We start from the raw sequence: 16,403 nt of genomic DNA on the forward strand, positions 1-16,403 counted from the left end.
TTTATACAAAATGATTGCCTAGAGTTAACAGGCTGAGTCCTGAAGCCCACATTTCATAACACTACTGAGGATCTGTCACCAGGGAGAATTCAGCAGAGATGGTTTAATGCACTTAATTGAGATTATCTGAGCTTTTGGTTTAAATTACTTTGGGAAAAGTCTAGGTACAAACGGCTTCTTTGAAAGGTAAACATACTTAACCTCTAAGAAAAAAGGTTCAATTTAAGTTCTTTGAAATTCTTCAAACAGGTAGTAGCACCAACCCTTACTAATTAAATGAGTATAAACTGAATAATGTGTAAAGATTAAATCTCTATACATCAGTACAAGTGTTAATATAATTCTATGAACAGTGTGTTTATTATTGTACACTTGTTTGAAAATGCAATCAGGTACTGTATTAGAAAATCATCCCCTGCCAATTTAGGAATTTCAAAAGTAAAAAGATAGTACATGCTATTTTGGTTATAAAGTATAGTTAATGATAAAGTTTAAAAATTGAATTCCTTATTCTGTTCCACCTAGGAAGGAGGGCACATTAAGATCAAGGATCAAGAATGACATATACTTTATGTATTAGCTGTGGATAAATACTCAAAAGTTGGTTTAACATTTTTGCCCTGTCTTCCTCAGCTCCTTGACCTGTTTATGGTTTGGGATTGGTCTACTTATCTAGCTGATTATGGACAGCCTGCTTCTAAGTACCTTCGGGTGAATCCAAACACAGCTCTTACTCTTTTGGAGAAGTGAGTATATTCTGAAAACATTTTTGCATAACATTTTAGCATTTTGTGATTTAGTGATGATTGAAGAGCTAGAGATTTTCAAAAAAAGAGAAATGTCTAAATGGAGCTTAAAAGCTCAGTCCATTTTAATGGCCAAAACATAAGCCTCTTTCTTTCTTGGTGCAGTGTTGGTGTAGTTTTTATATGAGATTGCTGTTTATGTTCATGTGAACAAAAATTTTCCTATTGCATCCTCAATAGCAGGCTTAATTGGCCTTAGGAATATGTTTACTGGAGATGAGTGAGAATTGGAACTTTTTTTTTTTTTAATGGCATAACACAGAAAGGTGTTTTGTAAAATGTGGCTAGCAATTGGCATGTTTGCTGTCGATATCCTACCATGATGGACTTGGATTCTTTGTGCAGATAGAGAAGTATGTGATAAAAAAAAATAAATAGAAAAAATAAAATAGTAAGAACTGAAGTAACGGGACATTTGCTGGTGCATCTTGTCCAATTAAAAATGACAGAAGTTTAGGGGTTACTTTTCCCTCACTATGTGACAGATTTTCCTTTCGCTTAACCATATTTCATTTTAGGTATCAGTATGAAAAATATCTATTATTTTCCCACATTTCAAATGTCTGTGATGTATTTGATGTGAGAGGACAGAAAGAACTGTTTAAAATAAATGTAAATTTACCATATCATGAAACACTACTGAGGCCAAAAATAAATAAATAAATATTGCTTTAAATTTTCTAATGTTATTTTTCTTTCACCTTGTTTTGCTATGAATGTGATTTGCAGAGTCCATAGAGGGTATGTATTTTAGCATACTTTGTGGAATGATACTAGAAAATAGTATGATATTAGAAAATGTAACATACTTTAGATTTACATACTAATGCAAAAACACTACTTCATATAGAATGTAAAATGAAGCTGCTAATTTTTTGTGTGGTTGCTATCTCTGTATTTTTATTAGTACCTATTTTCTTTGAAGAATATTTTTCAAGCATAGGACTGGTGTGAGATAATTCAGAGCATGCCAAGATAATTTACTTACGACAGCATAGCTTTTAATTTCCTTTTACCAAGCCTCTCCATTCACATATATTCCTAGGATGAAGGATACTAGCAAAAAGAACAACATATTTGCTCAGTTCAGGAAGAATGATCGAGACAAACAGAAGTTGATAGAGACAGTCGTGAAACAGCTAAGAAGTTTGGTGAATGGTATGTCCCAGCACACCTAGACTTTGATTGCACTCAGTGACACCAAATCTGTGATTCAACATTGATCTCTAACAGGCACAGGTCATGATATAGTAATTTGGTTGCAGAATTAAAAAATGGAGTAGAAAAAAGACACTAATGAGAGATTAAACAAGAAACAATAAAAATATCATTTCTACGGATTTTTAAATAATTGGATACTATTTTATATGTGGAAAAGGTGACATTAATTTTTTTCACTTTTAGGGAAAAAAGGTAAAACATAAATCAGGTCAAAAATTGTATATGAAATTGATTGTAAATACATTAGAAAAACCTTATATGCCTCTACATATAAGTATTTTTTTCTATTCAGACTTGAATGATTTTTCTGGGTTCTTTTCATCAGTATCCAGTTTTGGAATGCAATCATGTCTGATATGGGAGTATTTCACTGTCATTTTGTGACTGTTAACTTTTATTTTCATCTCAATATGATTTAAGTAGACTAAATTTTCCAGTTCTGCAGATTCGGCAGGGGGGTGGTATACAAATCTTTAAAGGTCCCTGAAATCAAACTTGATTTCTGTAAGAATATGAATTATTTGTTCTCCTTGGATGGTTTAATTTAATTGTTCTGAATATGAAGAAAAGGTGTTTGGATTTTCTTGAGATGCAGTGTTGCTGTTGAGCAGGGTTAATATTTCTAACTATATTGTTTGTAGCTGACCCCATTCTAGGATTTATTTGGTTTGGTTTGGTTCAAGTTAAAAGAGGGCAGGAACGAAGTGGGGTAAACTATTTGAGGTGCTGCTTGTGCTAGGGTAGATATGTTCCTACACACAGAAGTTGCCACAGGGCTCAGTTTCCTTTCTTCAGTAGCAGATCTCAGTACCTGTCTGCGGTATGGAAACAAGCCAAACCAAATGAACTCTGGAAAATCTAAAATGAACGTACATTTTCTTCTGTGTAAATTACCACCATGGTCCTAATGATAATATCAGTCTGATCGCAACTTTCTTCTCATTGTATTTATGCTGAATATTTCTTTTCCATTTTCAGGATTTATGCCTGTAAGAAACTTATACTTAACTCTGTAAAATAAGTGTAAAGAATTATATGTACATTTCTTGATTTTGTGATGAAATATTAAAAATGTTGAGCAAGTTGAAAATGCATTGCTATTGCATCTATTCAGAGCTTCCTGATTTAAAACAACTGCTTCGTTCAGAAAGACTGTTGTTATTCCCTAGTTATTGGAATGGGGAGTGTCACCAAAACAAAGATACAAGTATTTATTGACCGCCTCAACCCTAAAGTACTGCACATTAAAACAAACAAACAAACAAACAAACAAACAAAAAACCTACATGGAGAACATGGTAATTCTTCAGGCACAATAAAATCTGGAAATTAGAAGAGAGCGGTGAACAGCTAGCTCTTTCTGAAGACTGTGGAATGTGGCTGCCCCTCGCGCGCCTTACCCAGCCCTGCAGGGCATTCGGGATGTCTCTCTCTGGCTTTCTTTGAGGCGTCCCCGGATCCGGAGAGACGCCGCCTTAGGACTGCTTGGAGTAGACCACCGTGGGTCCATGGCGGTGATGGTGTGGGGTTCCCTTTCTTCTATAATACATACAACATCCCGCCCCCTTCCCGCCAACCCGCGGGTGGCACTGTAGGGACCGGCACGAACCCTGGGGCATTTGGAGCCCTCGGACGGACCCACACAAAACGGAGAAGCAACCAGGTAGACTGACTGGGGTCGAGCGGGGTGGCCTCCGGAGTGGGAAGGAACGGTGAAATCGGCCCTTGAGACCCGTAGGGCGCCCGGAGATCTCTATCTCTGGTGGGACTAGGGTGTCTCAGTGAAGCTCTGGGCAGCAGTGACACACACGACCATGTTTTGAAGGGGTCCCGAAGTGGTAGGTCAGAAACCGGGGCGATGTGGGGATGTCCGGGAATCTCGACCCCGGCTACCCCTTGTAGGTGCTTGCAATGCGAGGCATCTAAGACCCCGGTTTCCCTGGGAATTGAAACAGAGCAAAGGGGATAACCCTTTAACCTTGGAGTGTCGGAAGGGGAAGGGGCACCTGCAACCCCGAGGGTGGGGATGCCACAGAGCCCGCGTTAGCCGAGAGCGCGGGGTTCGCCCACCCGCGGGGCTGCGGCGTACAGCCGGGCACTTCTGGCGCGAAATCGCAGGCCCCGCCCGAGGATCGGCGCGGGGCGCGGCCCCCAGCCCAGCCCGAGCGCCGCGGCGGCTGCCACTCCTTACTCCTCGTCCCTGGGTGAGCGTGCCGCTGCCCACCGCCTCCAATCACTACTCTGCTCGGAGGGCTTTAAATATGCATGGGCACGTCACGTTGTATGAGTCGGGACCGGTCCGTAGGGAGGGAGCCAATATCTATATAAATGTGGCCAGGGTGGGCCGGGAAGAGAGGGAGGTGGGGCGGGGGTCTACAGCCCCGGTGACCGCAGCCCAAGTTGGCGACACCGGTGAGTTGCTCCTCTCTCGGCTCTCCCTGGCTGCTTCTATCAAAGGAGCGCTGACTCGGGGAGGAGGTGGGAGGTGCCGCGGGTGCCGGGCGCCCCCCGGTCCCCAGGCAGCCGGCACCCCAGCGAGGACCTGGCATTTGGGCCCAGAAGGCGTCGGACTAGAGGAAAGCACGTTCCCTAAGGGCGTGTGGTCACTGCCGCCTTCTACTACCGGTCTGCTTCTGGAGCGAAGTCCCTGTCCGAGGTTTTAAATCTCGGTTTGGGTCCCCAAGCCCCAGGCCCTTTCCGGACAGAACAGGTGAGCACTGCGTGCTACCAGCGCCCCAGCTCTCGCGCCCCCAGTGCTCCGAGCCGCCTGGCCACCCCCCGCAGGCTCGCCATGTTCCCCTGGGGGCTGAGCTGCCTGTCAGTGCTGGGGGCAGCGGGCACCGCTCTCCTGTGCGCCGGCCTGCTGCTCAGCCTGGCCCAACACCTCTGGACGCTCCGCTGGACGCTGAGCCGGGACCGGGCCTCCGCCCTGCCCCTGCCCAAGGGTTCCATGGGCTGGCCCTTCTTCGGCGAAACGCTGCACTGGTTAGTTCAGGTGAGTGGCTCACACCCCATCGTGCTCTCACCCCGACATGGCCCCTTCCTCCCTGACTCCCACGGGACCCTCCTCGCTCTCAGTGTGCTCCCAGGGTTCGTAGCCGGTCTCGTCCTATCGCCCAGGGCCCCAGAGAGCATACACAGCCCTCGCCTTTGTCCAGATGCTCCCTCGAAGGGACCGTATGTCACCGGGGTTCTCCCCAGCGCTACTTAAACACGACACGACGACGCCAGGGTGAACAGAGGGGTTCTAAGAAGCATTCGCTCTATACCCTGCAAGCACATAATCAGGAAGCCCGGGCTCTCTCAGCCATGAGCCCTCGGGCTCTCACATCCCCATTCTGAGCCTCAGTCTCTTCCTCGCCCCAATGGGAACAGGAGAATCTACATTTCAATAGGGTAGTCGCGAGGCCTATTTGAGACTCGGTTTTGTAGAGACTCCACGCGCCGGCCTGGAGCAGGGAGTTGTTACCAAGGGGCGGTTGGGAGGCCTGGGCCAGACCCCCAGCCGAGACCCAGCAGCTCCAGCCTCGCTCCGCCTCGCTTGCAGGGCTCTCGCTTCCACAGCTCCCGCCGGGAGCGCTACGGGACAGTGTTCAAGACGCACCTGCTAGGCAGGCCGGTGATCCGCGTGAGCGGCGCCGAGAACGTGCGCACAATCCTGCTGGGCGAGCACCGCCTGGTGCGCAGCCAGTGGCCGCAGAGCGCGCACATCCTACTGGGCTCGCACACCCTGATCGGCTCAGTCGGTGAGCCGCATCGGCAGCGGCGCAAGGTGAGCCAAAACCTGCGATTCCTGGGCACCTATTGTGGGTCAGGCCGGGCTAGGTTTCAGGGGCACACTTGGAAGCTGGCAGAGCCCCCTGGCTAACCAGTGGTGGCTTTGGTCCAGTCCCTTACTTTTTGCCGCTTTGGGTTATCAGGCTAGGACTGGGACTTAAGGGACATTTCATCTCCAATCTTCTATGTGTGGATGATACCAGAATGGGTGGGGAAAAGGGACCAGAAAGCCCCCCTTGGAGAGGGACCAGGGACGACTTCCCGGAGGGAGTGGCAGCTGGAACCTGGATGGATGGGAGGGACTGTAAACATCAGAGATTTAGAGTCTGGGAATGGCGATAGCAAAAGCCAACACATTTAGGTCTGGGCCGCTTAGAAGAAGAGAAGGGGACCGACATTGGCATTCTGGTGCCTCTGGAATCGCGGAGCAGAGGAAGCCGGACCATGGCCAGTGCTGACCCCGCGGGCTTCCCACAGGTCCTGGCTCGAGCGTTTAGCCGTGCGGCGCTGCAGCGGTTCGTGCCCCGCCTGCAGGGGGTGCTACGGCGCGAGGTGCGCTCCTGGTGCGCGGCCCGCCGGCCGGTTGCTGTCTACCAGGCCTCCAAGGCTCTTACCTTTCGCATGGCTGCGCGCATCTTACTGGGGCTACGGCTGGATGAAGCGCAGTGCGCGGAGCTGGCCCGGACCTTTGAGCAGTTTGTAGAGAACCTCTTCTCGCTGCCCCTGGACGTACCCTTCAGCGGCCTGCGCAAGGTACTGCCGCTCTGGCCTCAGACCTTCCTCGTGGGGCTTCCCAGCGTGGGTGTGTCTTCCAGGAGAAGACCAGTCTCTCTGCGCGCCCCACGCGTCGCCTCTCCGGGGGAACCGAGGCTTCGCCCAGGGTGGGGAGGTGGCATGGTGTGGCGGTGGGCGTCGGGGCTGGCCTCTGTCCTCACTGGCTGTGCGATCCCAGCCTCTCCGGGCCGCGCCTGCCGGGCCCGCGCGCTCGACCCAGCAGTCGCTGGCTTCCTGACTTTGGGTCTCCGTGGTGGGCACCCAGGCCGTCATCCCAGCACGTCTCCAGAGCGGTGCCCCCTGGCCCGGCCTCCAGCGCCTTTGTGGAAGCCCGGATGGCTGCGGAACCGATGGGAGCACTAGCCCCGCAGACACTCCCCCAGCCTAGCCCGGGTCGAAGAGGTGTGGGTGCCGGCTTCCCGTCCGCGGCCCCGGCCCCACTGATTTCTGGATCAGAGAACCGCTGCTTCTTCAGACCTCAGAGCTGTGGGCCAGGCCCAGAGAGCAACCAGGAGGGCCGAATTTGCCTTTTCCTTGTCTGTAAGCTAGGGCTTCTCACTGTCCTGATGCCTTGGTTTTTGTTTCCCCGAATAAAAAGAATGGTTATGTATAAAGGGGCATGCTGTAGGCTGATGGCTTTGAATGCTTTTTCTGATTTAATCCTCTCAGGCTGCAAAGTGTTATTATTCTTATTTTACTGGTGAAGAAACTGAAGCTCAGAGGTTAAGTGACTTACCCAAGATCACACAGCCGGCCAGCAGAGGCAGGATTTGAACCCCATCTCCTATGATCTGAAAACCCAAGTGCTCAGATGCTTTTGCTGTGCTTGCTCCCTGAACTGCCTACCTCTTGCCTACCTGCTTACAGAGGCTAATGCTTAGACCCACCTCCAGTAGTGTTCTCTAAGCCAGAGCTCTTTTGGATCCATTAAAGTGTGCCTTCCTGTCTACACTGGTGCCCACTGCCCCTGCCTAGTCTAGTGAAGGCAAAGGGCAATGGACTGATTTCACCCCACCAGGGACAGTATGGAATGTGATCACCAAGAGAGAATTATGTGTAGAGATGGTGGATAAATTCCTGAGCATTTATTGAGCTCCTGCTATGTGCCAGGCATGAAGCTAAGCTGAGAAACTTGACACCTGGGTCTCAGTGGACCAGAGCAGCCCAAGGAAGATTTGGGGGTTAGGTGTGCAGGCCTGGCCCCCTCAGACTTCCTGTCCCACCTCCCCTCTCTCCCCACATATCAGGGCATCCGGGCACGAGACCAGTTACATCGGTACCTGGAGGAGGCCATCGCAGAGAAGCTTCATGAAGACAAGGCTGCCGAGCTGAGTGACGCCCTCGACATGATTATCCACAGCACTAGGGAGCTGGGCCATGAGCTCTCAGTGCAGGAGCTGAAGGTAGGGAAGGTTTTACTTCTCCCCCTTTTGCATTCCTAGCAGGTCTCCATACACATGCTACATCCTTTCCTCCCGGCCCCTAGCAGAGTCCTGTTTGGCTCCACTTTAAGCCCTGGGAACTCCTTAGGGGGAGGGGAAAGGGGAGACATGGGTTCCAGCCATGGCTTAGCCATACCCACCAGCTCTGTGGCCTTGGGCCAGTCACCATTCCTCTCTGTAGGAGCGTGGAAAGGCATGAATTCTCGGCCCTTACTTACAGGTTCTGGCCACAAACAGACCTGCTCACCCACACCCTTCTCTGTCACTCCATGCCTTTGCCTCTGCAGTCCCCAGTCTATGAAACCCCCTCCACTCCTTTTCTCTACAAACCCTAAGGGCTCAGGGTCAAACTCCATATCTTCCTTGAAGCTCCCTCTTCTTCTGGAAATCGACATTCTCCTTCCCTGAGCCACCTTGTCACCTGGCACCGCTAACCTCTTTGGCCACTGCGTGGTCTCTCCAAGTTTAGAGCCCCTCCCCATGTATGCATAGAGCACAGGCAATGGAAGTAAGGAGAGAAGCTTTGGAATGGCCCCCAGGACCTGCTGGAGAACACAAAAAGGAGTGGAGAGGTTGGGAAGGCAGGGGAAAGTTAGAAATGGGAACACCTCAACCCTTCCAAAAGCAACTACCAGTCTTTCTGAGTTAATTTCCCACTTTCCAAGACCCATGCAGGGTAAGGCTCAGCATTAGTTTCTTCTTTGAGAATGGAGCTAATAATCTGTCTCCTGACTCCTGGGGTTATGAGAGCTGCGAGAATCCAGGGGGTTAGAAGTAAATGAGTCCTGGGAGAGCTTCTGGATAGGAATAGTTCCTAGCTCTGAAAAGGAGTGTTTGACAGGGTGTGACAACACCCTCCAGGTTCTCAGGAAGAAACCCACTGATCAGGAATCTTCAGTTGTGGTCTGGGCATCAGGGGCAGGCCAGGCAGATTAGGCCTGGCCAGGAAGGACATTGGGACTCCCCATGTTGTCCAGGGCGGGCAGTTAGTCTTGGACCAGGTCATTCATTCCACAGATATTATGATATATCTATTTGGTGTCAGGCTCTACACTGGGACTGAGGATATAGCGGTGAGCAAAACACAGCCCCTGGCCTTGAGGTGCGGGAAGGGAGGGGTACACATTCATCCCATGATCAAATAAATAAATGTATAAACACAAACTGTGGGTGCCACTAGGAACGAAGACACCAGGAGCTGGGAGGGCAGAGGGAGGCAGTAAGTGCTGGGGCTTGGAGGATGAAGCCCTCTGTGCTTACTAGTCAGTGCAGACCAAGAAGACGTTTAATCACTCACTGGACCACTCCACCCAGCTGGAGGAGGAAGCCCTGATGACTCCTTTGCTTGGAGGCTGGCGCCGCTGCTACAGGTGCCTTCCTCTGTCCTCCTCCCATCCCAATTCACTGTCAGGACGCCCAACAGGGATTCAGGCAGCACCACCAGGTGGTTTAGAGCACTGGACTCCTGAGCCCGGCCGCTGGGACTACCTTGAGCGCCTCTTGGAGCCTCAGTTTCCACTTCTGTAAAACGAGGGCAGTAATTGTGCCTTACAGGGTTGGGATGAGAATCAAAGGAGTAACGCTTAAAGCACTAAGAATAGCTCACAGAGTAAGTTCCTCGCGTCTCTGGGAGCCCTTCCAAAGTAAGTGGATAGATCCTGGTTTGGGCCGTTGCTATATGCGGCTTTCTCAAGGGGCAGACTTGGGATTCGATCGACTCCGGGCCTGCTTACGGAGCCGCCACTCTGGCTTTTGCTCAACGGTAAATTTGGGCCCTTTGCTCCCCAGCCATAGGGCCGGGAGGCCTTGCGGCCAGGGCCCGCTGCGGGAGACTCAGCGCCGCCCGGGCTGTCTTGCAGGAGACGGCTGTGGAGCTCCTCTTCGCCGCCTTCCTCACCACGGCCAGTGCCAGCACGTCCCTCGTCCTGCTGCTACTGCAGCACCCGGCGGCCGTCGCCAAGATCCGGCAGGAGCTGGCGGCGCAGGGGCTGGGGCGCGCTTGCGGCTGCGCGCCGGGGGCCGCGGGGGGCGGCGCGGGGCCCCGGCCCGACTGCGGCTGCGAGCCTGACCTCAGCCTGGCGGCGCTGGGCCGTCTGCGCTACACCGACTGCGTGGTCAAGGAGGTGCTGCGCCTCCTGCCGCCCGTGTCCGGGGGCTACCGCACTGCGCTGCGCACCTTCGAGCTCGACGTAAGTGCGCGCGCCGCCCCGCACCCCGCCGCCTCCTGCCGCGGGGTCGACCGGGCGGGGTCGGGGGGATTAGGACCGCGAGGTCACCTCTTCCCGCCCCCCCCCTGCCCCGGGGGCCTCCGATTTCCGCCTACGAACGGCGCCGAGCCCTGTCCCGTTTACCGGGAAGCACGGTTGAGGGGGCGCGAAGCCTGGAGCCTGGTGAGCGGATAAGACTAGGAACCCCGCCTACTTGAGCTTTCAGCGGCGGTGAGGGTCGGTCAACTCAATCAGAACCGAGTTTTAGAATAAGACATACTTTTCTCCGCGCAGCACTCCCGTTAGCCAGTGAGTGTGGGTGGGAAACAAGGAGAGCCCCCAACTGTGTCCCGTACCCCACCCTCTGCTGCCTCACAAGCAAGGAACCGGCCATTGTTAGCCCGATCTGGCTCCGTCTGTATTAAGCCCTTGGGCAATTCCCTCTTCGCTCTGGGCCTCAGTTTGCTCTCTGGAAGGAAGTAGTCTTGGTCCCTTCCAGCTCTGACACGTCAGTCAGGTGGTGTCAGGGCTGGGCGGCACAGTGGCAGCATCAGAGTGGAGCCCTAAACTTGCGAAACTGAGGATGTTTGCCTGAATGGCTGTCACTGCGGTCCCCCTCGACCCCCAGCTCAGTCGCTGGGCGGCTCCAAGCAGAGATGGGGCACTCCCTTCCCTGACCCTCGCTTTAAACAGCCAAGGAACATCTGTGGCACATTCCACACCAGGGGTGGAGTGAACCATAGCCACCGGGATTCTGCCCTGGAGGAAATCATCAGGAGAGAAAGGAGGCCAGGGCCTATACTTCATCCCAAATGGATGTGAGGAAGATAGAGATCTGTAGTAAGGAATGACACCAAAATGTTTTGGGGGCTGACATTTGAAATGGAACAGCACACCAGCAGAGAGGGGGACCATTCAGACAAAGGTGGGTGGAATCATGAGGTGTTTAGAAGTGTCTTGGATGCTGCATCTTGGAATTCAGACTTTATTCTACAGTCTCTAAGGGAAACAGAGGAAGAGGAGCACAGGTCCACCAGGGGGAGCAGAGGGAGAGCCATTGTCCAGTTTACAGATGGGAAAACTGAGGCCTAGAGAGGAGAGAGAGAGAGACAATGTTTTTTGGTGATTCCAAGATCTGTCACCTGTTGAGACCCACTGAATAGACATCCTGAAGCTATTCAGGCTAGGGAAGTAGGAGAGTTAGGGGGTTGGAAGACACATCAAAAAGTAGAATAGTTGAAAAAGCTGAAGGTGGATAGAGGAAACATGAAGGTTGCCTTACAACCTTTTAAGGATGCCTGGGTTTGAGTCCCATGTTCGCTTCCTTAAAGTGTGGCTACCAGACCTGAATACGATTGCACAGTAAGTGGAATGGGGGTGGGAGGGTGTTCGGGTAGAGAGTCAGTTTTCAGTTCAATGCAAAGAAGAGCCTTATAATTGAGCAGATCATAGAGGAATGAGGGTCCCTGTCATTTGTGTTGTTCCCGCCCATGCAGAGAGTGGGTGCAGAACTAGAACTTAGGTCTCTTGATCTAATGTCAGAAGAAAAAAGAAAGACAAACAAAACAAAACAAAACACTGAAGCATACATAACAACAGATTACATTTACTGACCAACAATATATATGCCAGACTTATTCTATTCTCACAACAACAAAACGGGCATTTTTGTTCCTGTTTTACCAGTTAAGAAACTGAGGCTCAGAGAGACTGAGTATCCATCCTAAGGTCACACAGCTCACCAGAAAAGGAGCTGAAATTGGAACGCAGAGCGTTCTCCTAGCTTCCGGGTTAGATGAACGTTCCTGCGGATTTTTGGAAGCCTGTTGTTTGCACCCGGGGTGGAGGGTCGGGTCGGGCCTGGGTCCCAGGTGCCTCGTGGTCAGGTGGGTCTCCTCATTCCCCGCAGGGCTACCAGATTCCCAAGGGCTGGAGCGTGATGTATAGCATCCGGGACACGCACGAGACGGCCGCAGTGTACAGCAGTCCGCCTGAGGGCTTCGACCCCGAGCGCTTCGGCGCGGCGGGCGAGGAGTCGCGGGGCGCCTGCGGCCGCTTCCATTACATCCCCTTCGGCGGCGGAGCGCGCAGCTGTCTCGGCCAGGAGCTGGCACAGGCCGTGCTCCAGCTGCTGGCGGTGGAGCTGGTGCGCACGGCGCGCTGGGAACTGGCCACGCCTGCCTTCCCCGCCATGCAGACCGTGCCCATCGTGCACCCGGTGGACGGGCTGCGGCTCTTTTTCCACCCGCTCGCGCCTTCGGCGGCGCGAGATGGGCTACGCCTCTGACCCTGTGCGCTTCGGAACAAGGCTTGGCCAGCGGCAGCGGCGCGCTCTCAGCGCCGCCCATCTGCGGCTTCTTAGGTTTCTTAGTGCCGGGCAGGGCGCTCGCTCACTCGCTCAACAAACGGTCACCGAATGCATCTCTGTGCCAGACTTTGAGGGCGGAGGAGAGCGACCCCCGCCACTGCGCCCACGGAGCCCGGGAGAAGCGCCCAGGCCGGTGGGAAGGTGCTTCCTGGGTTCTGAGCCCTGAGGAAGGAAAGGTCCTGAGCCCAGCCTCTTAAACCTTTACTAGGTTTGCTAACAGGGATGGAGGGAACAGATCTTCACTAGGAGCTGCGGGTCCTCGCCTCCCTGTGCCAAGCCCAGGAGGTTGCATGGATCTTGGGGCCGCGGGGACGATTGCCAGGGGAGGGTTGGACCGTGCCAGAGACCCAGCGAACGCAGCTGGGACCTGCAACCCTTGGGAGGAAGCGCATCTCCGGTCTGGCTTTGGGCTACAGTTAAGACATACCGAGAAGGCGCCCAACGGAAGGCCCTCAGGGAGCGGGCCTCTGCTTGGGGCCCCGCGGCCACTCTGCTGGTCTCAGTCTCAGCAGAAACATGACTGTGGGCTCTCCCAGGGCTCTGAACAGCTCAATATCATTGGATTCTGCTGGTGACTTCTTAAAAGAAAAATTCCTACTTCGAGAATGTGTTTAATCTTTCCACATATACAAGGGAGAACAGGCACATGGAGATGTCTCTAAGGCTGGATTATTTTCATGGGAGGTTGAGACATAATCAGAGAGCTTTGGGATATTTCTAGCGATAACAGAAAGGCCAAGAAGAAAGTTTCCCGGCAGCAGTTGAGCGAGGAGGCTAAGGCTTAGCTGGGCAGCTGCTTCCTGGTGGGAAGGTGATGGGGGTTACCCAGGAAAGACCCACCCCAGAATATGACCAGAGCTATCCTCCTGAGCACATCCCAAGAGCTGGGCTGAGAATTCTCTCTGTAATAGCTGGCTGCAGGGACCTTCCGGTTTACTACCTCAACCCCCTCCATGGCATAGGAGAAACAGAAGACTTCCCTGAGGAACTAGCAATGTGCTCCCGGGCTATTTGGCCAGTGGACTGGCCACCCAGTCTGGACTCCTCTACCCCATCACTTACTCCTTGCTCGGGCCTCTGGGCCTGTGGCTACCATGTAGGGCTCAGCCCTTTGTCCTTTCATAGTGATCCCTATGGCTTAAGGACTCTGACACAGAGGTTTCCACTGGTGTTTAAACCGAAGCCAAGAGCCTCCAGTGGCACCATTCCCAACAGCCCACTGCAACCTGCCACCCATCTTCAGACAGGCCAGGGCAGCTGGACATGATGGGTGAGCCAGGGAAGTTGCAGCCCAGGCCCCAAGCTGACCCTTTAGTGAACCAGAAGGAAGCTAGTGCCCTCCTGACCTTATGCTTAAGGTGGATCCCCGGGCCAGAAGGAAAGGGGGAAGCATCAGGCGCAGGCAGGGTCAGTAGCTCAAGAGCGCAGCGGGCCCTTCCGAGAGAGCTCGGCTGACACTGCCATAACCCCCATGCAGGGCAATTCATCACCCACTGCTGATCACAGGCCTGGCGCCAGGCCATGGGCTCTGGGAGGCAGTGGAGCCAGCAAAAGTGGCAGAACCGGGGCCTGTCCTCAGGGTGCTCCCTGAGGCTGCAGACAACATCCGGGCTGAGAAGCTCCACCAGGGGGAGGGGGCAGGAGGATCGAGGCTTGGGGTGGATTCCGACTGGGGGGGAAGAGAGGAGAAACATAGCAAGGAGGTTCTCCAAAGCCTCCATGGTGTATGTGGTAAGAGACCTGGTTTACCTGCTCTGGGATCGGTACTAACTATAAGCTCCAGTAGGGGCAGCTTCAATTTCCCAGCGATACATCATTTTCAGTAATTTCAGGGAATATCTGAGCTCCTGTTTCAGTAGTTCCAGATTCTCTGAGGAAGGAGCATACTGGTTCTTGCCCTCACGGGCTGCATATGCTTACGAAGGAGGTAGATAATAAATAAACTAGCAAGCGAAAGAGCGAGAGTATGTCAGACGGTGTTAAGTGCTGTCAAGAAAATAAAAGCTGGCTGTAATACCTAGTACCTGGGGGCTAGACTCTGCAGGGTGGGAAGGTGGAAGACTTCCGTGAGGAGGTGACATGTGACTTCTGAAGGAACCAGCCAGCGGTGATCTGAGAAAGGTGCTCCCCAAGCAGAGGAAACAGCGAGTGTAACACCCTGAGACAGGAATGGGTTCCCAAGAAGTGGAAAGGGATTGGAGGGTAAAAGGTGAGGAAGGGTGCTGGGAACTGACCTGACTCGGGTCTCCCTCTGGGTCCTCACTCCCCTCCTCCAGCAAAAACAAAACAAAACAAAACAAAAACCCAAAAAACAAAAACAAAAACAACACACCCTCCACCCCCAACACTTTGCAACCGGGAGGCTATTTTGTAAACATCTTGGAAATATTTTGTTTTCCCGGGAACCAATCCTCATCCCGCCCACCACCACTGAAGAAAGCTTGGCAAGTTTTCTAATCAAAGTTCTTATCGGGTTGATAATTTATTGACCTCTTCCCCCATTCAAGATGTTCTTTAATGATCTTCACTTTCACATTTAATCCTTTCCTGCCTGACAACCCCGCTGGACGCCCCCGCGTGTCTCGATGGGCAGATTTATTAGAACTCTCCCCCTCCCCCGGCAATTTCCAGCACGCAGGCCCCACTCATCTTGTGACCCGGCGCGCGCTGAACTTGGCGAGGTGGCCCTGCAGAGTTCACTCGGATGTCACGGTCCGGGCTGCAGGGGTCACAGGCAGGTCAGGCCAGAGGATTGGGAATGGGCCCCAGGTCACGCCCCCGCTCGCCAGTTTTGCTCACCGGCCCGAGCGCTGTCTAGAAAGGGGCGGGCCCAGGATTTCTGCGAATCACTTCTGGTGCGTCTCGCGCGGTTCCTGCCGGTGCCCAGAAGTTGGCTGTCACCGTTTGCAGTCGCCAAACGGTTAGATGAAATGACGGTGGGAAAGACCCTTCTCTAGAGCCTCTGAAACACCGAGTAGGGTTATGCGGGAAACGCAGACTGCCAAGCAAGCTCTGTGGCGACTCCGGCTTGGAGCGTTGCGGGACCGTGCAGTCCCTAGGACTCCACATTTTCCAATCCCGCCAGCTTTGGGGACCACCGCGGGAGGGTCACGTATTTAACAGCTCTTAGGATCAAAGAGTTTTCCATTTACAAAGGACGCCTTCCGAGGCGTGCGGCGTGCTCCTGCAAAACCCGGCGTTTAGTTTTAAACAAACGTATTCTGTTTCGTTTTCCGCGCGGCTGGTGAGTCCGGCGCTCAAACTGAGGATGCGTGTGGCCCCGCCAGGTGAGAAGTGGGGAGCGCACGTGCACTCCGCAGTGTCCGAGCTCCCGGCATCAGGCATCGGCTGCAGGAGCGGCTGATTGCAGCTGGGCAAGGGCCAGACCTGCTTCCGAGGATGGATTCTCTCAACACTCCCATTAGCCGCCGGCAGAGGCCTGGGTTCAGGGCCAAGCACCCGTCTCACCCGGGTGGCTTCGGTTGGTGGGGACCGTGAGAGCGGAGGAAGGCTCCAGGTCATCCTGGTGACGTAATCTAGTGCGCCAAACTGGGGAAAGTATTTGCAACCAGAAGCCCATCTTGAAAACACAACTATCCCAGGGTGTTGTGTAGACGGATTGGGAATTACCGCCTTCATATTAAGGAGAAGGAGACAGGAGCAAGGATTTGTGGTGACTCACTCCAGGTCGTGCAAGTAGAGATGGAGCCGAGCCCCGGAGCACAGACTCCTGGGCTTTCCTTTCTCTATCTCTGTCACCTCATCTTCCCAGGCCTAAGGGTCCCCTTCCTCTCTGCCTAGCTGGGGC

General features: G+C 52.9%; 2 protein-coding genes across 5 annotated transcripts in view; both read left to right on the top strand.

The window, feature by feature from the left end:
* Positions 1–3,121, top strand: part of EXOC6 (exocyst complex component 6) — a 229,178-nt gene extending 226,057 nt beyond the window's left edge. For 2 of the 4 annotated variants that reach the window (XM_043596991.1, XM_043596993.1), the window contains exons 21-23: positions 634–746; positions 1,536–1,547; positions 1,852–3,121. In XM_043596991.1, the coding sequence (XP_043452926.1) occupies positions 634–746; positions 1,536–1,547; positions 1,852–1,984 (258 nt within the window). In that variant the 3' untranslated portion in view covers positions 1,985–3,121. The remainder of the gene's footprint in view (positions 1–633; positions 747–1,535; positions 1,548–1,851) is intronic. The other 2 variants (XM_043596992.1, XM_043596994.1) reach the window with 1 other exon arrangement.
* A 1,121-nt stretch (positions 3,122–4,242) lies between these two features.
* On the top strand, positions 4,243–13,198 carry LOC122493036 (cytochrome P450 26C1). The gene is made up of 6 exons (XM_043596997.1): positions 4,243–5,022; positions 5,575–5,799; positions 6,282–6,557; positions 7,826–7,981; positions 9,880–10,209; positions 12,137–13,198. The coding sequence occupies exons 1-6, from the start codon at positions 4,819–4,821 to the stop codon at positions 12,512–12,514; spliced, it is 1,569 nt and encodes a 522-aa protein (XP_043452932.1). The 5' UTR covers positions 4,243–4,818; the 3' UTR covers positions 12,515–13,198.
* The last annotated feature ends 3,205 nt before the right edge of the window (positions 13,199–16,403 follow it).

The sequence above is a fragment of the Prionailurus bengalensis genome, chromosome D2 (genome assembly GCF_016509475.1).
Source record: "Prionailurus bengalensis isolate Pbe53 chromosome D2, Fcat_Pben_1.1_paternal_pri, whole genome shotgun sequence".
In the NCBI taxonomy this organism is placed as follows: Eukaryota; Metazoa; Chordata; class Mammalia; order Carnivora; family Felidae; genus Prionailurus; species Prionailurus bengalensis.